A 21,741-nucleotide genomic window follows, 5' to 3' on the forward strand; every position below is an offset into this window, starting at 1 on the left:
CAAGTCTCAACCATATTTACCTTCTGGCATACCACCTACCTTTGTCCCCCCACCAAGTACCTTATCACACTGTTGTTATGAACTTGTCTGCATGTATATCAGAAATCTAAGATGAAAAAACAAGCATCTTTTAGATCCCTCCCATGGGTTTATGAAGACAATAAAATTGTCTGTAGCAAGGGATGACACACTATGGTTCATTGGCCAACTTTGACTCAACACCTGTTCTGGTATGGACGATGAACTAAGAATAGTTTTTACAGTTTTAAAAGGTTGAAAAGAGTTCAAAAGAAGAAAAATATTTCATGACATGTGAAAATTATATGAAATGCAAATTTTACTGTCCATTAATGAATAAAGTTTTATTGGAATACAGCCATGCTCATCATTTACATATCATCTATAGTGGCTTTCATGCTACAGTGGCAGAGTTGAGTACTTGCAGCAAAGATGGGCCATGGATGGTGCTCTCATTGCTTTGCAGTGCTGTTTAGCAACCTGTAGATCTCAGGGATGTGGTTATAGTGCCACCTGTTTCAAGTACCATGTACATCACTGTACAGAAATACTTTTTAAATTTTGTTTTATTTTATTAACCAGCACAATAGCCATATGTCAAAACAAAACAAAACAAAAGAAGAGAATAGTGGGACCCAAATGTCATGCTTTTAAGTCACAGTGGAGTGTGGATTATTTTGTTATAGGATGAGACAGGAAAGCATCATCTTTGTTGTATAGTGACACTACAACTGTGCTAAAAGAATATGGTCTGACAGAGTAAACCCTCATCACAACATTCCCAACTGCAAGAAAGGAGCTGCCAGAAAAATTAGAAAATTTAAAACAGAATATCTCATAATAGCACAATTTCTCCATTACAAATAAAAAATGAAAATAAGATTGTACCTAATGTAAGTGCCCTGGTGGCTCATTTATTAACCAGGCAAGGAAAAATATTTATTGATGGTGAGTTGATTAAAATATTTTTGATGGTAGCAGCAGATGAAATGTGTCTAGAGAAAATAAAACAGTTAAGGCTATTAGCCTTTTGGTGACAATCGTTGTTTGAAGAGTTGAGAACATGGGGAGCAACATCAATAATCAATTTAAAACCATGGCAGATGATTTCTAGTGGTTTTTCTTGGCTCTTGACAAGTTGACTGGTGTTACCAATACAGCTCAGTTGTTTATTTGGCAGGTTCATGCTGAGTCTGAAGTCAATGAAGAGTCAGCTTTTATGAATAATCCATGTGGAAAAACTATGGTCAAAACTATTTTCAAAGAAAATGAGGAAACACTAATTCAGTGTAACCTGAAGTGGAATCCGCTAAGATGTGTTACAACTGTTGATGATAAAAATATGTGTGGAGCAGGAAAAGGCTTTTTGGACAAATTTACAAAGGTTGTGAAAATGTAAAGTGTTTAAAGCCTGTACTAATTTATTGTAATATTCATCAGAAGGTACTTTGTGGAAAATATTTGCACCTACTGTGTGTTATTGAACCAGTTGTGTCAAAGGTGATCATTATGTCTCCTGGACTTAACCATTGTCTGTTTTGTGAACTTTTGTCAAAATAGAAGCTGAACATTCTGACTTGCCCTATCAACTACACAGCAGTTTGATGGCTTAACAGATAAGTCATCTGTGACTTTTTGAGCTCAGGATTGAGATTTCTTAACAAAAACAGCCCTCAACCACTATTATTCAACCACTATTATTGAACACTGGATGACTTGGGAAATTAGCTTCTGCTGCAGACGTCGTAATGTTTCTTAATGGATTCAACCTAAATGACAAAGCAAAACAATGGTTATCTGCAGAAACCTGCGATAAAGTCATTTTGATGACAATTAATGTTTTTGTATTTATTTATTTATTCTTGCTGTATTGGGTCTTCGTTTCTGGATGACAATTAATGTTTAAATCACAAGCAAGATGAAGCGGCCTAAGAAACTTCCTGTGTTGTCAAAAATTAAAACAGAAAGTGAGATCTCCATTCCTACAAAAATTTAAATGAACATATTTTCCAGGCTCAAACTATAGTTCCAGCAGTATTTTCAGACCTCAATACAAGTGTAAAAGTAATTTTTAAATTTCAAATCCATTTAACTGTGCAATTGAAGGGTTTCTATTCAGCAATTCCACATCCAGCAATATAATAAATGGTGTGCTAAAAGGCAAACATCAAGAGAATATTTAATAGAATTTTATGACTGCCTTCTGAGCAATGAAAATGCTTAATAAAAGCTTATGTACATGGGGCTTCCCTGGTGGCACAGTGGTTGAGAGTCCCCCTGCCGATGCAGGGGACACGGGTTCGTGCCCCAGTCCGGGAAGATGCCACATGCCATGGAGCGGCTGGGCCCGTGAGCCATGGCCGCTGAGCCTGCGCGTCCGGAGCCTGTGCTCCACAACAGGAGAGGCCACAACAGTGAGAGTACCACAAAAAAAAAAGCTTATGTACATGGATTGATATCAGTATTTGACAGAACTTTGAGATTTTCAGCCAACTTCAAGAGTTAGTCAGCTATAAAATTTAAAGAGCACGCAGTTCACACAAGACCATCCTCACTTCTGACACTAACTGCAAGTTTGGAGGAGCTCCCAAAACTACCTTTAGTGTCAGTAATTCCCTAGAAGGATTTCCAGAACTCATTGAAATTGTTACTCTCAGTTCCCATCTGTTACTGGTAAAGGATGAAGATTTAATTCAGCCAAGGGGAGATGTACATAGAGCAGAGTCCAGGGAAGGACCAAACATTTTTGTTGTTCTCTCCACATGGGGTCAGGATGCTTTATTTTCACTGCATCAGTGTGTGACCGTACGTGTAGAATATTGCCAACTAGCAAAGCTCACCCAAACCTTGGTGTCCAGAGATTCTTTTGGGGCTCTATCATGTAGGCAAGACTTTCCCCCCATGATTGCCCCCATGGTTGATCTCAACCATCAGGGCAACTGATACCATGTGGCCCAAAGCCTCACGTACATCACATTATTGGTCTTTCTGACATGGTCAGCCCCCACCCTAAATCGTATTTTTTTTTTTTTTTTTTTTTTGCGGTACGCGGGCCTCTCACTGTTGTGGCCTCTCCCGTTGCGGAGCACAGGCTCCGGACGCGCAGGCTCAGCGGCCATGACTCACGGGCCCAGCCGCTCCGCGGCATGTGGGATCCTCCCGGACCGGGGCACGAACCCGTGTCCCCTGCATCGGCAGGCGGACTCTCAACCACTGCGCCACCTGGGAAGCCCCTAAATCGTGTTTTTAGATCGCCCAGTGTGACCCAAGTTTCCCAGGCAAACCATGACATTCCAAGAGATCACTTCCCAAAGCTGAGGGCAAATACCTGGCCATTCTGGGGGCAAGATTAATTCTTTACTACACACCACCTGTGGGGAAAGCCATTTTCAAAGATGAAATGCAAAATGTCCTTACAGATCACCATTAACAGATGAACAGTTGCCATCGACTTTGATCAGAGAGAACACTAACTTTGAACTCTAATGGGGTGAAATGGGACCTAACCCACAAATTTATTTTTCTCATTAGTAGACCTGTATCACAAAAGAATATACTCAATTATTAATGTCACATTTTGAATTTTATCAATAAAAATTGTGGAAGCTTGTTTTCTGTCTGTTATACAAGTAACTACATAATATCCTTGATTTTGCCTGTTGGCCTGCACAGACTGCAATATTTACTATCTGATCTTTTACAGAAAAGTTTGCCAACCTTTGGTGTTTAGTCCAGTTTGTAATACTGCTCTGATGGTTAGTTTTATGAGTCAACTTGGTGAGGCTATAGACCCTAATTATTCAACCAAACACCAATCTAGGTGGTGTTGTGGAAGTAGTTTGTAGATGTCATTAACATCTACAACCAGTTGATGTTAAGTGAAGGAGATTATCTTCAACAATCTGAGTAGGCGGGATCCAATCAGTTAGAAGTCCTTGACTGTACTTTCCTTGAAAAAAGAAGAACTTCTACCTGGGGACAGCAGCTTCAGCTCCTGCCTGAGAGTTTCCAGCCTGCACTCCCTAGAGGCCCGTCGTATGCGTTTCGGACTTACCTAGCCAGCTCCACTTACATAAGCCAATTCCGTGCAATCAGTCAGTCAGTCAGTCAGTGAACACACATATATGTCCTACTGGTTCCGTTTCCCTGGTGGAATTCTGACTGATTCAACCGCTCTCTATAAAAAATACTACCCAATTTGTGCTGCTAGACAACTGAAAAGGAAATAACTTTAGATAAAGTGAAATTAATAGCTTGCCATAGCTGCCTGTCAGCTGTGGTATTGCCTAATCTATCTTATTGACTCTCTAGTGCAAATCAGAAAAGGGCTGTGAGAGTTATGAATAAAGAAAATTCAGGAAGACTTTAATTCAGTCTTATCACTGTGGTTCAAAGAGAGATTTTTGCTTCTCAATAGAGTCTATTCCCAGAGCATTTTCTGAGAAATGTCTCCATTAGCCTTTACTCTAGGACTCATTTGCCAGGGTCCACTGTTGCTGGCTGTTAGAGCACCCTTGACTTCCCGGCATTGTTGATAAATTCTGTGCTTGTATATTTTCAGAGGAGAGTTTCCTGAGCTTTTATCAGATTTTCAAATGGGTCGTGGCACCAAAAGGATAAAACTCCAAATGACCTCCCCTCCAGGTGGATGTTTAACTCATATGTTAACTACGGCATGTAATATCTCCTCTAGTCATCACAGTAACTCCTGGATGTCACCTGCTGCATGTTTTGCCTTCTCTACTTCTAGCAGTAATCATATGAGGTAGGTACCAGTATCCCATTTTACAGAAAAAAAACACTGAAGCTTAGAAAAATGAAGTAATTTGTCCTAGTTGCATAGCTGTAAAGCATCAGAGTCTGGATTTGAACCCGCATCTGACGCTAAAGCTCCTGCTAGGTGGGAGGGAGCTCGGTTTAATCACTAGGCTCAGTTACCAGGGAACTTCCTGCACTTGTGGCGATGGCCTGGGTGACACCAGGTATCTGCTTGGCCTCTGCCAGCTTGCCTGGGCAGGAGACAAGTTGGAGGTGGCCCCTAAGCTTTGTGGGGGCTTTCTAACCCCTAGCCTTCTGCGGTGCCCCTGCCCAAAGGGAGGGAGGAAGAGGAGGAGGGGCGGGTCACCCTGGGGAGGGAGGGCGGGCCCTGAGAGGGAGTTTGAAAAGAGGAAGGAAGTGGGGCCCGGCAGAACGCCTAGCCACCCCCGGCTGCTTCCCCACAGGACGACGCGAGGTGCCTGCAGCCGCCCCCCGCCCCCACGCCCCACGGCCAAGCCATGGCCCCCTGGCGCAAAACTGACAAGGAGCGACACGGAGTGGGTAGGTGTGGGCATGGGGTCCTCAGCAGGGAGAAGGGCAGGTGGCCGAAGAACCGCATAGGAAGAGGCTGGGGAGCCAGCGGCGCGGACGTGGGCTCAGAGCACTGACTCAAGCTTTGAGGGTGCAGTGGCTCCCTCAGCCTGCTGTGGCACCAGCTGGGCAGGAAAAGGGAGGCAGGGGGGAGATGAAGGTGGGTGCCCTGCCCAGCAGGCTACGCCCAGCCCGCTCCCTCTCCTGCTGCCGCCACAGGGCTACCCTCTCTCTCCAAAGGCTTTATGCATTTCCTAGACGGGTTCCAGCAGAGCTCTTAGCAGCCTGGCTCTGCGTCAGGCTCCTGGCATTGTAAGGACTCCTTCACCCCATCTGGAGACTTGACCTCTTGGAGGGAGCATCATTCTCTCCCTTGGCCGAGCCTGGCCTGGCCCGGCCCAACATGCCTCCCTCCCCCGCTGCCCAAAGCGACACCCATCTGCTCGCTTCCCCTGCCTGTTCCTCCTGGGTCAGATGACCCTTATTTGTCAGAGCGTCCAGAGGGCTGTGCAAGCTGGGGGCGTAGGGCTGGAGGGCAAGACCCTTCACTCAGCCCCAGAGAGCCCCTGGGGAGAAAGGCTCCCACCGGGTTATAGGGGCATATCCAAGAAGCCAGCCTCATCAGCTCCAGCCATCTAAGCTCCCAGAGGCCTCTGCCTCAAGCTCAGGGCCGGAAGTGGTGGCTGGGGGAAGGGAGGCTTCAGGTACTAGGACTCTTTCTACTAAGTGGCACGCATGGTGCAATCCCCATAGATTCACTGTGGTTTTCAAATAAGTGTGAATTAAAAAACCACTCTGTGGCTTGCTACACAGGCAGATACCAGATACCACCCTCAGAGATAAGGGTTGAACAGGTCAGATGTTGGAAGATCCAAGGGCCAAGAGTAGGGAATGATGTAGGGAATCCCAAGGCCACTGCTGGAGAAACACAGTCCTGGAGGGCTCAACACTTATTCATTCACTTACTAGGCTCCAAGCACTGTGGAGTGTTTAAAGATGAATGGTCCCTATCCAAAGAGCAAATAATATTCCATACCCTGAAGGAGGCTCCGTTTCTCAGTTTCTCCACCTATATTGAACTAGACTCAGTAACTTTTGAACTATAAAGCTTCTCTAACTCTGGCCCTTCCAGGCTGAAACACCGCTCAGGTGAAGATGGGGACTGAGAAATGGAGCAGACCATTATAGGTGGAGGGACCCGTGTGGTCTAGGAGATGAAAGCTGGACACGAAGGGACTATCCAGGGAAAAAAGAGCACATCCAGCAAAGAAGAGTGGTAGCTCCTTTCGCCTTGAGGGGAGGGTGCATTGAAGGGAATGGTGATGCTCAAAGTAAGTTGGAGCCACATTTTGGAAGGCTCTGAATGCCAGGCTAAGAAGTTGAGACTTTTTCCATCGAGGCAGTTGGGAGCCATAGAGGGCTTCTGAGCAGGGGAGGGACATGAGATTTGTGCTGAAGCCAGTGTGGAGGGAGGCTGGGCGGACAGAAGAGCAAAGGTGCCTGGGTGGCAGACAGGGATGGTATTGGTGGTCCAGGATGACGAGAGCAGTTAATGGGGGCAGTTGAGTGTGGCGGAAGAGTCCCACCCTCTGGTCGAAGGGCTGTAGTGTGTTCCTGCTGTGTAGGCCCTGTGCTATGGTGTGAAGCTCATGGGCTCTGGTGCCTGCTCTTGGATTCCAGCTTCCAGTGCTTCCCAGCCTTGTGAGCTAGACAAGTTACTTACTCTCTCCAGGCCTCAGTTTCCTTGTCTGTGTATTGGGAGTAATAACAGCACCTGCTTCCCAGGGTTGTGGGAGGACTCAATGATAATGATCCATATAAAGTGCCTGGAATGACAGTCGTACAAATCCTCACTAAATGTTATTAGTTATTGTTTTTAGCCTTTATTCTCTGCTTAGGAGCCCAGTTCAGGACATGACATCACAGGATGGGAGGGGGCTACTGAATGAAGTAAGGTTTTCACCCGCCTTTGCTGAGGAAATCCCACCTATGTGCTCAGAGACTAGGAACTCTGTTAGGCTCTAGGCCCAGGGGATTCTTCTGATGGTATAACTGAGAGTTTTCACACCTACCTGTGAAAATTCTGTTTGGGGCTGGGAGTCGGAAGGTGTATGACCCTTTAGGGGGCCATAGAGCACTTGGAAGGTGTCTGCTTATCAAAGGATCTCTTTTTCTCTGCAGATGAATGTCAGAGGTTAGGAAGGTAATCTCCAACCCTCCTCCGTAGACTCCAGGTAGATGGAAGGGAAGGGCAAGGCTTAGGTTATGATGAGACAGGGGACTGGAGTCACCCAGCAGAAAGAACCGTGGCCTGAGAGTAAGGAGTCTGGGTTCTAGTTCTGACACTATCATTTTTGCAGGCAGGTCTGTGCTCTAGTTTCCTCACTGTACGTCTAGGTATTAATACTTTTGTCTTTCAAGACGTTCTTTTAGAAGAGTATCTGAGGTAATGAGCATGGGGGCTTGAAAACGAAGCGCTAGAGCCGTGTAAGGATTAGGGGCTCCTTGGAACATCTCCAGAGTCCCAGCCAGCCTAACACAGGAGAACCTGAGCTTTGCTTTGCCATTTGGTGTCCTCTTCCTCTGGCCTAGCTGACAAGGGCTGCTGGTGCCTGTTTGTCTGGGGGCTGGCTTTTCTGGGCACAGCTTCCTCACCAGAACCGCTTGGCTTCTTTCTCACTCTACTGTCTGGTGGGCAGCCAGGGTGAGCCTCGTGTAGATCCCTGGCCAGGTTCTTCCTTACTTCCTTGATGGAGCTTTAAAATGTGATCCACTAGAGTCCCAGAGAGGACCCTTGGGTGGAGGTGGGTAAGAGTTTCCACAGACAAGACAGTGTAGCTGTGAAGAAAAGACACAGCCTCTGCCCTTGTGGAGATACGGGTAAGGTTAGAAGCTTGGGCTGTGAGTTCAAATTTGGTCCTGTTTCCTCATCTTTCCTCATTACTCCTACTTTATGTAGGAGTAATAATGATAATATGGATTTCATGAGATCATTGTGTAATGAAAAGCATTAGTAATGAGACTGGTCAATGAAAGTTAGCGACTGAGGTCAAGGGGCGTACCTAATAGGTGCAGAGCCGAGAGACAGGTAATGTGCCCTAATGCCAGGCTCAGGAAAGTCATGCCTTATCGGAATAAGTGTAGTAATTTATGGTTTACAAGACCCATTCTCATGCAGTATCTTTGTCTGGCTTCAGAACATCTATGTGAGGCAGCATATTATTATTCTCATTTTACAGACGAAGAGTTCCAGAGTTCACATAACTTGGAAGTGCTTGGGCTGGGCCTTAAATTCAGTTGTCTTCAGACACCAGACCCTTTGCACAACACTAGGAGGGAATCTGGGAGGAGAAACATCATAGACAAAGGCAGGAGGTTGGAATGGGTGTGGCTTTTGGGTCAATAAATAGTCTGCTTTGGTTTTAGTGGATGTTTGTAGAAATAAAAAATAGTTGGAGAGGTAGATTATGGTCAGGTTGTGAAGGGCTTTGAGTACCAAGCTTATAAGTTTGGACTTCATTTTGTGAGCAGTGGAGTTTTTGAGCAGGTGTGTCACCTGTAAGAAGATAATTTAATCACTTGGGAGGGGGGCAGGGGTTAGACATAGAGTGGAACAGCAGTGGGTGACAGTTTACCTATCTACCGACTGCCTCATTAGTTAATCCCGCAGGAGTCCCTTTATAATTAACATTTCCCTTTGGCTTTTACTATCTTAATCCTCTCTGCCTGAGACTCTTGTCATTGGTCAGAGCTTTATCCTTGGAGGAGACAATGGAAGACAGAAAAGGAGGAGGTAGAAAGAGCAAGTAACAGTATCAGTTAGGGATAAGTATGACTACGGGTGACAGAAAACGCCCAAAGTAGTGGCTTAACCAAGCTAGAAGCTTATTTGCCTCTCATGTAGAAAGCACAGAAATGGTCCCTGAAGAGGCAGTAGCGTGGCTCTTTCTGTCTCCTGCATGGCTTCCTTGGCACGAGGCTTCTGCCTTTTGAACCAAACTGGCTGCTTAAGCCTCTATTGTCAGGTCCACTTTCCAGCCAGCAAGAAGGATGAAGGGAACAAGAAGGGCATGACACTGCTCATTAAGGACACTTACTTGAAGGCCCACTGGACACTTCCTCTTGTATCCTTTTGGCTTAAAACCTAATCACATGACTGAACCTGGCTGCAGTGGAGCCTGGAAGTGTAGTCTGCCATGTAAGCAGCCATGCACCCAGCTAAATATCCAGTGTGCATTCCTGAGGAAGGAAGGGAATAGGATATTAGGGATGATATTTTAGTTTTCTCAGGCAGCCGTAACAAAATACCAGAGACCAGGTGGCTTAAGTAACAGAAGTTATTTTCTCACAGTTCTGGAGGCTGGAGTTCCGAGTCCAAGGTGCTAGTAAGTTGATATCTCCTGAGGCCTCCTAGGCCTGCAGACACCTGCCTTCTCCTTGCTTTGTCCTCATATGCTCTTCTCTCTGTGCATGCTCACCCCCTGTGTCTTCTCCTCTTCTTAGAAGGACACAAGTCCAGTTGGATTAGGGCCCCACCCTGACGGCTTCGTTTTAACTTAATCCCATCCTTACAGACCTGATCCAAATATGGAGCTTCAACATGAGAATTTGGAGCAGTAGGGAGGGCGACAGCTGGGTTCCTAACAGTTGACCTGTGGTCTGTGGTCTGATATTTGGGGATTGTAAAAGAAGCCTTCAAGGCAGGGGTCCTCAGAGGGTGAATGCAGAAGAAAGGTTTGTTTACCCTGAAGCTGGGCCTGCTGGGTAGATTTGTGCAGGGGCTTCAGTTATGCTCAGAAACCTCTTCTCCGTACAGATCATCTCGAGTTATGGTTGTGTATCTATGTGTGGTGCTGGGGAGTTATTGCTTGGTTCCTTCGGAGGGCTGAGGGACAATCTAATCTGTCCCGTGTCTCTCCCCTAGCTTCGAGTGACTTGCTGGCTGGCAATCTTTGGTGTCCCATGGTTTAGTAGAAGTATCACCCCAGTCTCTGCCTCTGTCTTCACGTGGCGTTCTTCCTGTGTGTGTGTCTCTTTCCAAATTTTCCGTTTTAATAAGAACACCAGTCATGTTGGGTGAGGGCCCACCCTAATGACCTCATTTGAACCTTATTACCTCTGAAAAGACTATCTCCAAATAAGGCTGCATTCTGAGGTGCTGGGAGTTAGGCATATAGCATATCTTTTGTTTTGTGGGGTGGGGCACAATTCAAATCATAACAGGCTCTGCAAAAGTTGAGAAGGGGTCTGTTTCACATCTTGATTGGGGACTATGGATGAGTGCGAGACCTCTCCCTGGTCCAGGGATGCAGGTGATGCTGTTTCCTGGACAGATCTGGTCCATACTGAGATGGACAGATTGGGAGTGCACAATGGGTGATTGAGTCCCTTGCAGCACAGACTCTTATTACAAGGAACAAAATCCACTTAAAGTAGTTCAGTTAAAAGGTATGTGGTGTGTGGCTGTATGTGAGGAGGGAAGTGGTGTGTTTTAAGCATCAAGGGACATCAAACAGAAATCCAGGAAACATGGGCAGCAGTCCTCTGGAAAGGCCTGGTCTGAGGAGACCGGAAAACTCTGCCTGTCTTCTCATGGCTTCCCAGCTGCTCTAAACTTATGAGCGCTGTTCTCCTTCCTCTTCTCCTCTTCATAACTTTCATATTCTGAGAACACCACAGTGTTCTGACACCACCAGCTTGCCACCTGCCTCAACCTGGCATGACTTTGCAGTGCCAGCACCCTCTGAATCCTCTCTCTGTGTTTATTTGTTCAAAGTCTTGAGAAGATCTGAGTGGACTGACTCACCTTTTCAATAAAGGCCCCCCAGGTCAGAGGTCATCACCATGCTAAGAATGGGCCCCACTCTGAGCAGGGTGCTGCCTTTTCCAATACGCTCTGGTTATGGGGTGGGGTCATGAGGATCGCAGGTGTCGTGGATGGGGACAGATTCTTGGAGTAGGAGGCATGAGTCAAACGTGCATCCCAAACACACCCAGGGCAGAACTCTACTACAGAGGGACCACTTAGACTGCTCTTGTTGCCGGAGTTAATAGCTAAGGAGGAGAGATAGAGACCATCGTTTACTCACCAACTTGTTCACTCATTCACTCTTCACTTATTTCTTAAATATTTATTGGGCATTTCCTATGTGCCGGGCACTGCGCTAGACGGTAAGATTACTAGAATTTGGCCAATATCGTTCCTACCCTTTTGGAGCTTGTAGTCTAGTGGGGAAGACAAAAAGAAACTTGTGGAAAAATCAATAGGCATATCACTACAAATTGTGATATGTGCTCCTGTAATAAAAGAGTTTCACTCATGAATGAGAGTATTGGAGGGAAGGAATCTTAAATAGGATGGTCTCAGAAGGCCTCTGAGGAGCAATGGGGAAAAAATTGCAAAGGAAATGCTTAGAGGGATCTTAGTACGTGTATCTTGGCTATGGAGGCCAATTGTATCTTCGGACTGGTCCCCAGAAATTAGTCTGGTGCAACAAAAACACACGGATTGGAAATCTCATTCCTTCCTACCACCAGTTCTTAGGTGCCTGGGCTGCCTGCTTTCGGATGCAACTTGGGGTTGTTCAGGAGTGCCTGCTGGGCTGACTGTTTGAGTTCATTTAAGTAGATGGTCCTAATCCCTAGGTTTATGGGAACTACATTAGTTAGTGGCCATCTTGCCCCCAACCATAATGTTTGAGCTTAAATGAGCCTTGACAGACTGTGTTTGCTAAGCTCTGCTTCCTCTTGAGTTCAGCATCCTTATATTGCTGCTATATTTTGAGACAGACAGTGTAGTCACCATAATATTCTGCTAACTTCTGGACCTTTGGACTTCTTTTTTTTGTGTTTAAGCTTACAGGCCTTTAATATTCAATTGCACAGGGGTGCCACAGTCTGAGTTTTGCAGCATATGTTCTGCAAATGGTGAATGCTAGTGCTTATTGCCACCCGACTCCAGAGGAATCTGTGTGCAGGCACTGCAGATGTTCCCTTTAATAGGCACTCTCTCCTTTCATTCCACTTTCTTTAATTCGCGTGAGGTGAACAACAGTCAGGCTGAGTTTGTCAACATCTTAAGTCTTACTCGGTTTTTAGTTCTCCTTGGAAAAAGCCATCCATCCCTTGTCTTTCTGACCCCACTAGGACACTGTCAGCTTCTGCACTGATTTAAAGCAGTGCAGGAGGGGGATGTGACTGACAATGTGGGCACTTTTCCAGACCCCTCTCCAGACATTGCCCCAGGGCACTCAGTGTTCCCCTGACAACACATGATCCCTTGGGTCAAATCCTAAACCAGGATGGTGAAGGGGACCTAGGTGGGCCATGTGACTTGCAGAGATGCCTCAGCATCCAGCACAGGGTCTGACCAGAGACAGTGCTGAGCAGGCATTTGTTGGGGTGGATTAAGTGCTAGCAATGTCAGGTCCCAAGAGCCCACGACTGCTGCCGCAAAGGGGCACACCTTGTGCCAGCTGGACCCTGAGGATTTGCCCGGGAAGGGGGATTTTGCTGCTTGCCTCACTGGCGGTGGCGACAAGGTCGTTGTCTCAGGAAAAAGTGTTCCAGGAAGAATAAACAGCCAATGCAAATGTCCTGAGGAGGGAGCCTCTCTGATGTGTGGGAGGCCACTGTGAATGGAGTGGAGTAACCCAGGGGCAGAACTGTAGGAAATGAGTTCTCTGAAGAGAGGTTGTATTGAGTAGTGCCTGGTACATGTTATAAGGACTTTGGCTTTTACTCTGAATGGAAGCGGGTGGGGCACTGTAGGGTTTGAGAAGAATTGCAGAATGTTCTGTCTTATTTTTTTTTTAATTTGGTTTTTAACTGAAGTATAGTTGATTTACAATGTTGTGTTAATTTCTGCTGTACAGCAAAGTGACTCAATTATACACACACACACATATATGTATATTCTTTTCCATTATGGTTTATCCCTGGGTATTGAATGAAGTTCCCTGTGCTATACAGTAGGACCTTGTTGTTTATCTGTTCTATACATAATGGTTTGCGTCTACTAACCCCAAACTCCCAATCCATCCCTCCCCTGCCCCCTCCCCCTTGGCAACCACTGTTCTGTCTTATTTTAAAAGAATTATTCTAGAAGTTTTATGGTTAGTAGATAGAGGGGAATTAAAGGTGGAAGCAGGGAGGCCAGTATGGCAGTCAGTACAATAACCAGGCAAGAAATGGTGGGGGACCCCCCCAAGGATGAAGCAGTGGAGGAGGTGAGATGTGCTTAGCTGTGTGTGCTGTAGGTGGCAAACAGGATTTTCCTCATGGATTGGACGTGGGTATAAAAGGAAGTAGTTAAGGGTGACACCATGGTTTTGGTCTGAGCAGCTGGGAGAATGGAACTACCTACGGGACTTCCTTAGTTAGTCCCCTGATCTAAGTTGTCATCAACATTGTCATAAATAATAACATTGCCTCAACTTTTTTCAGTCCAGTCCATTTATAAAGCACTTGTGGTACCACGTTTAACCCTCACGGCCACCCTGAGAGATGGGTACTTTTATCTTCATTTCAGAGATGAGGAAACTGAAGAGCAGAGAGATTTAAGCTCTTGCTGAAATGCAGCCTTTTTCCAGTGCTTTTCTTACATCTCATCCCTGGAAGAAATGTCTTCTGCTTTATCAAAATCTTCATTTTTCACCTTGTCTTTTAGTTATGTGACTGCAGGTTGTCTCCCCCACTGGATGGCTTATTGTCTGACGGCAGAGCTCTGTTGGGGGTCGAATTTGATTCCATCTGGCTCTGTGGTACTAGCAGAAACATGGTAGGTTTCTGCTAGTACCACAGAAGGTACTAGCAGAAAAGATCATCGTTATTGTAACGCAGGACCCTTGGGAATCCAAACACTATTCCTACAAAAACATGCACATGTGCAGTTTTGCATTACAGTTTCATTATGGCCCATTCATGGAAGCCAGTTAAGGACCCTGCTAAAATGTACTCAGTAACTAGATATAATAGGTACAGCCAAGGTGTTCTGCCCAGGGTGTGAATCCTTAGATCTGGGAGTGGCCAAGATTAAGAAAACTATTTTTATAGTCTATTCAGATCAATTAAGTTCAGTGAACCCATGCTAAGTTATGGTCCTGAGCTGAGTACTGGGGCCCAGAGCTGAAAAACACAGTCTCTGCTCTCAGAAAGCTCATGAGCCAGTAGTAACCTCTCCTTCTTTTTGTTTGAGGCAGGAAAGAACACTGTTATTAGTACTAATGTCCCCATTTCTCAGGTTGGGGATGGTTGCACCCCTTACTTCAGGTCACTATGGCCCCTGCTGTCACCCCCATCGTATTTCATTGTAGCCTTGTGTAGAATTCTCTGGCTCCTCCATAGAATGTAAACACCATGACCGCAATACTGTGTTTCTTCTTCTCCCACACAGAGTGCCTAGCACAGAGCAGATGCTCACTTAGGAGTTGTTGATCGGATGGATGGGTGGGTGAATGAGTGGGCAGAAGGTGGGGGATGGAGAAGGGAGAGAGGTTGGAGGTTTTACACTTTCTGGTAGCCTCGTAAGATTCAGGTGAGTTGCCCCATCTTGCCTTCATCTCCTCACCCTTACCCCCTTCCCTGTCAGCAGGCTAAGTCCTAAGAGAGAGCACAACAATAATTGGGGTGTTCTTGAATTCTGCTCCAAACACCTGGACCCCTGTAGTTGGCCACCGCACCAAGCCCCATGGTTCTCACCTTAGGACTCACTGCGACTGTGCACCCGTCAAGCTGATTTCCCCTCCCTTCTTGCCCTTGTGGTATTTCCTTCCCCACCAACCTCCCCAGCGCTCTTACCCCAGTTCTTCTCCTTGCCCTCCCTCTGCCCCTTCCTCTCTCTCTAGTCTCAATTCTTTGATGGGGCCTCTCTTGATCTCTCTTCTCTGAGAGCCCACAGCTGCCGTGCCCCACAGCTTAGCCCTTTCTTTTTAAAAAAAAGGCAGCCTCTTGTTTCTTGTGTGTTCATTTTGTCTCTTGAACTAGATTTCCCCAAAGCTCCAGGGGAGCAGGAGCCATCCTCTCTCACTCTACCTTTCTTTCTAACCTTCCATATGCTGCCTGCATTGGAGGTTGGGGGCTGAGAAATCAGCCCTTGGTTTCATCATAAAGCCTGTCTTCCAATTCTAGCATGTGAGTGTGTGAACGTAGAAGAGTGTGAGACAGTGTGTGCGTGAGTGTTTGTGTGCGTGTGCCTATACTGGCAGCACTGGGAAGGAGAGGGTGAATCCCAGCATGATGTTTTAGCAGGACTCATCAACCTTGACACTGTTGACACGTGGGGCCAGATGGTTCTTGTTATGGGGCTATCCTGTGCTCTGTAGGACATTTAGCAGTGTCCCTGACTTCCCCAGCTAGACGCTAGGAGCTCCTCCCCTCCCCATCCCTGCCTCCCCCACCCCCAGGATTGTGACAACCAAAAATGTGTCCAGACATTGACAGATGTTCCCTTGGGGGCGAAATTGTTCCCAGTTGAGAATCACTGTTTTAGAGAACTCATGGGAATCTCAACTTCCTTCTTGTTGGCTGGGAATGTCACCTTGGCTCACCTATGGCAACCTGTAAGGTTTTTAGGAGGATCCAGTAGGGGTCCTAAAGCACCTGGCAGGGAGCAGGTGCTAAATACACATCCACTAGTGAGAGGCAGTGTGGTGTAATGGTTGAGGGTGTATGTTCTGGAGCCAGCCTGCCTGGGGCAAAATCCTGGCTCGCCACCTTCCTAGCTGTGTCACCCTGGGCTGTTCACTTCATCTCACACTACCTCAGTTTGCTCATCTGTAAAACAGAATTGACCATAATTTTACCCACCACAAGATTAAACAGGTGCTGGGATTAAATAGGTGACTGTAGGTAAAATCATTGGAGAAGTGTCTGATACATAGAAAGTGTTCCGTAGAGGTTGTCATTCTTGTCCTCTCCTGGTCAGGGGAGGAACACCTCCTCCCCCTTGGTTCCCTCTGGCTGTGATTCTCCTGCCTCATCCACTGCTGACTTGCACCGGGTTTGAGCTCTGACCTCGCTGCCAGAAGCTTCTGCTGGGTCATCGCATTCACCCTCCCTGATGCAATGTCAGGATGTTGCCTTGGTGCTGCAGCTGTCAACACCTTGTCCAGAGACTCCAGGCAAACTGCTTGTATATTTCAACGAATATGTTTCACTTGAATCCAAAGTGGACCTGCCGGCTAGTTCTGTTTCTCCCTGGAGTGGAGACCATCCAAAGCCCAGTTCAGGGACTAGAGAAGTGAGCTTCAGGCAATTACATTCTTTTTCTCCAATATTGTTTGTGTTCCTCTTATGTAGCTACTTGTACAGACTCTATTAACACTTGGTGTTTGCTGAAGCTTTTGTTTTGAAACACATCAGCAAGTGGCAGGGGCCCTGATGAGGTACGAATCCATCCTGAAGAGTCACAGGGCACTTGATGGCTGCAATCAAAATTGGCAGCCCAGCTGGCTCAGCATCTCAGCAAGTAATCTCAAGAAATGCAAGAAAAAACTTAGAAGAAGAGACATACCTGCCCTTCATGTTCGTGTTCCTTCAGTTTAACAAGTATTTCTTAAAGTTCAGTAAATATTGATTGAACTTCAACTGTGAGCCAGATGCTGTTCTCAACACTGGGAATTCAGTGGCCGACAGGCAGACTCAGTCTCCACCCTCGCTGAGGCTGAAGGAGATGGGAAATGAACAAGTCTAGTACATACACACACACACACACACACACACACATATACACATATACATATATACTCATACACACACAGTAAATCGTGACATCAGCAATGGATTAGTCAGGGAAATAAGGACTTTAGACTCCAATCTGGGTTTGACTCCACTTTCTACCACTTTCTAGCTGTGTGGCCACGGGCAAGTTCCTTAATCTCTCTTTAAGTTTCTCATATGTTACGTGGAGGGGAATACCTTGGAGTGTTACTGTGAAGATTAAACGAGCTGGTATAAGTAAAGTGTGAGGAATTTTGTCTGTCTTATTTATCACTATTGCCATATACTCAGTATCTGGCACACAGTAGGTGCTCAAATGAATATCTGTTGAAAAATAACATGTGCTTGGTACACAGTATGTGTGTTTACCATTTGTGGGGCGTCAAGCAGTATATGAAGTGGTTAGAATCCAGACTTCTGGATAACTGCCTTATTAGTTAGAGATATTAGAATAAGTTGTTTATTCTCTGTCTGCCTCAGTTTCCTCATGTATAAATCCAAGTGAAATACTGTACTTATCTCCTAACATTGCCCGAAGCACAGAGACCCCAACCCTGTTTGTTTCTGTGAGCTGCATGCTGTAGCAATGGTATGTTCACTTTTCCCTTATTTCTCTTGATTTGGGCTCCTGATGAGCAGGGCATTTCAATACGTTTAAGTAAAGTTGGCGGCTAATCAGTAGATTGTATTTCCAGGGTTGTTGGAAGTCCCACCTGTCTCAAAAGCTCCCACTGGCTTGACACTCTAGGATTTCCAGCATTAGAGTCCTCACTGGGTTCAGTGACCTCAGACGGCCCTGGTACTTGAAGCACCCCCTTGGTCTTTGGTCATAAGTATTTTGGTCTGGTTAGGCTTACCAGCGACTAGCTGCTGCCTTGGCTCCTGAGTATAGTATTTTGATACAAGGAGAGGTCAAATCCTTCACTGGGATGTGCCAGTGTTCTCCAAGGCACGGAGACCTCGTATGAAAGGGGAAACTGGAATGGGTATCTGTGGGAATCCTTTCACCACTTGTTTATCTTCCATGATGGGCATGGCCAGTGTGGGGCAGGCTGTGATTTCAGTGATTTTTACTTACTACTTATTCCTATACCTTCCTTATGTTTTCCGGCCTTTCCATCACTCACTCAGAACTCAAGGGTAGTTAGGCCTGCAGGGAATGGGGAAGAAGATGAACTGTTCTGACACTGGTCAGAAACAACTCAGGAGAGATTCATAGATAAGCAATCAAACTTTAGCAAAGAGTGGCATTCTGGTTCAAAGTTTCCTGTTAGTCATTTAGAAAACTTAACAGAATTGGGTACCGGTATGCAAAGCCACTTCCTTTGTCAGTAATGTCTGCTTTTCCCCAAATGGAGCCTTGAGAACAGAGGTCTTCATGCAAAGGCAGAAATACATTTATAAATTAAAGGGCAGTGTCAGTTACTTTCATTTTCGTATGATGTGAGTCTTTGGAATGAACACAGACCTCCATGTTGAATATGAAGTTTCAAGATCTGTCCGAGATATCTTCTTAAGCCAATGGGTTGGTACCTTCTCACCTGACAGAGCTGGGCAGAGGGTGAGGAAGAGATTCCTCAGGAAAGATGGGAAGGATATAGTCTGGGAACAAAATAGAGTCTTGCCCTGCCCTTTAAATACCTGATGGACGAAACTAATTTGCTGGTGCTCCAGAGGCAAACACATGTCATGGATGGTTTTCTTCTGTTAGAAACCTTCAGTTGCCTCTGTGGCCCTGCCCAACTCCTTGGCAGGCATGTCCTCAGCCAGACCTCTGGAGCTGGAGGGATCAGGGAGTGGAGAGTCTGCAGAATTAGGGTATCTGCAAGCTGGAGTGGGTCCAAATGCTAGCAGCCTTTGTGGGGACAGGATTTGAATTGAGGCCAAGTGTGGAGGGAATGAAGAAATGGGGAAGCTTTATGCAGGAGGAGAGAACTCTGAGTCCCCTGAGGGTCCTCTCAAGGTTTGTTTTTGGGCAAAGGTTTAATTTTATTCATTGTTGACTGACAGTGCCATTGAATGCAAACTGCAAGGAAGCAGATTTAAAGGTGACACAAAGAAGAGCTCTGAAGGAGTTCCTCTGAATGGATTGCTCTAGGAGGTATTATAGTGCCAATAAAGAGAAAAGTGACTACTTTTTATTGACCACTTACTCCGGCCAGACACAGAGTAAAGACTTTTTCTGTGTATTGATCTCAGCCAAGCTTCCAAGGAACTCTTCAAGGTAGGGACCATCATCTCCTCCTTTCTATAGTTGAGGAAAATGAGGCTTGGGGAGGTGAAGTTGCTGCTCAGGCAGGCTGCCGCTGGCCCCTACAGTTCCTCTGTGTGAATTACAAAGATACACCCCCTCCCCTGGTGGGCACAGTGCCTCGGTAGGGCCCAGGCCTTGGCAAGCAGATCAGAGGTTGGGTGCCAGCCTCTCCTGCTGTCTTTGGCTTGGTGGCCTTGTGCTGGACAAAGCCTGCACAATCATACTCTGCAACCCTGGGCTTGAGACCAGAGCTGGCAAAGGGCAGAACTGGGCTCAGGAGCCACATTTGTCTTATTCCAGGGACACTGGCTCATAACTCCCAAGCTTTATTATCTCTCAGGATTGAGACTTTCCACCCCTGTGAATACTCAAAATGGCTAGTTGGTCCCTTGGTGAAAGGGCTGATTTGTATAGGTCTTTGGACTAAAAAGCCTACAGGTTTCATCCTTTTCCCGCAGAGAATGCAGCTCAGAGAGTGTGGCAAACAGAAGCCTGAAGCAGGGTCTGGTGAACACCTGAACACCTGCCATCAGATGCTGTGGAGAGGCAGTGGATGCAGGGAATGAACAAGGCACAGGACAGGGTTGAAGTCTGGCTCTGTGATTTACCACTCTGTGGGTGGGTCTTGGATAAGCTACTCAAACCATCTGAACCTCAGTTTCCTCCTCTGTAGAGTGGGGATAGTACTACCTCATGCAGTAGTTGTAATGACAACATGAAAGGGCAGTTGAGAATGTGCTTCTCTGTGATATAGTGGAGGAACATTATAAATGCTGCTTGTTTATATTTGAGAAGGGTTTTGACCTCATTTCTTTCCAAGGCCTCTTCACTGATGTGATCACTGCTTTCACTGCATCTGTAAGTTCTGATAGGTTGTATTTTAATTTGTATTTGTCTTAAAATATTTTTTTATCTCGCTTGTGAGTTCTCATTTGACCCACTGGTTGTTTAAGGGTATGTTGTTCCATTTACACGTATTTGTGAATTTTCCAGTTTTTTTTTCTGTTTTTCATTTCTAGCTTCATTCCTTTGTGATTGGAAAAGATGCTTTGTATAATTTCAGTCTTTTCTTAATTTATTGAGACTTGTTTTGTGGCCTAACATGTCATCTATCTGGAGACTATTTCATGTGCACTTGAGAAGAATGTATTCTGCTATTGTAGGATGGAATATTCTGTATACGTCTGTTAGGACTAGTTATTATTTTTTAAAATTTTATTATTTTTGGCTGCATTTTGGGTCTTTGTTGCTGCGTGCAGGCTTTCTCTAGTTGCAGCGGGCTGGGCCTACTCTTAGTTGTGTTGTGCAGGCTTCTCATTGTGGTGGCTTCTCTTGTTGTGGAGCACAGGCTCTAGGCACGTGGGCTTCAGTAGTTGTGGCAGGTGGGCTCAGTAGTTGTGGCTTGCAGGCTCTAGAGCGCAGGCTCTGTAGTTGTGGCACATGGGCTTTGTTGTTCCGTGGCATGTGGGATCTTCCCGGACCAGGGATCGAACCCGTGTCCCCTACGTTGGCAGGCGGTTCTTAACCACTGCGCCACCACGGAAGTCCCAGGACTAGTTATCTATAGTGTTGTTCAGGTCTTCTGTTTCCCTACTGATTTCATGCCTACTTGTTCTATCCATTATTGATAGTAGAGTATCGAGGTCTCCAATTATTATTGTAGAACTATCTATTTCTCCCTTTAATTGTGTCAATGTTTGCCTCATATATTTTGGTGTTATATTATTAAGTACATATATGTTTGTAATTGCTATATCTTCTTGGTGTACTGACTCTTTTGCCAATATATTATGTCCTTCTTTGTCTCTTGTAACAATTTTTGACTTAAAGTCTATTTTGTCTAATGTTGGTATACCCACCAAGCTCTCTTTTTGTTACTATGTGTGTGGAACTTCTTTCCCTCATTCTTTTATTTTGAACTTATTTGTATCTTTGGACCTAAAGTGAATCTCTTGTAGACAACATATAGTTGGATCGTGGTGGATTTATGTATGTATGTATGTATGTATTTATTTATTTTATGGCGGATTTAAAAAAATCTTTTCTGTAAATTTCTGCCTTTTGACAAAAGGGTTTAATCCATTTACATTTAAAGTATATACTCATAAGGAAGGACTTCTTCCATTTTGCCATTTGTTTTCTATGTATCTTACATCTTTTTTTGTTCCTCAATTTTTCATTACTACCTTCTTCTATGTTTAACTGATTTTGTCTGGTTTACTGTTTTTTCCCTCCTCTATATTTTTTAGTTATTTTCTTAGTGGTTAACCTGGGTTTTACCACCAGTATCTTACGTTTATGACAATATAGTTTAAGTTAAAACCAACTTAGCTTCAATAGTATACAAAAATCTCTGCTTCTATATAAGTTTGTTTCTTCCCTTTTGTATTGTTGTTGTCACA

General features: G+C 45.4%; 1 protein-coding gene across 1 annotated transcript in view; it reads left to right on the plus strand.

Moving 5' to 3' along the window:
• The first annotated feature begins 5,239 nt into the window (after positions 1-5,239).
• DOCK2 (dedicator of cytokinesis 2) overlaps positions 5,240-21,741 on the plus strand; it is a 407,888-nt gene continuing 391,386 nt past the window's right edge. The window contains exon 1 of the mRNA XM_030829968.3: positions 5,240-5,337. Coding sequence (XP_030685828.1) covers positions 5,295-5,337 — 43 coding nt within the window. The 5' untranslated portion in view covers positions 5,240-5,294. The remainder of the gene's footprint in view (positions 5,338-21,741) is intronic.

Source organism: Globicephala melas, chromosome 3, assembly GCF_963455315.2.
Source record: "Globicephala melas chromosome 3, mGloMel1.2, whole genome shotgun sequence".
Lineage (NCBI taxonomy): Eukaryota > Metazoa > Chordata > Mammalia > Artiodactyla > Delphinidae > Globicephala > Globicephala melas.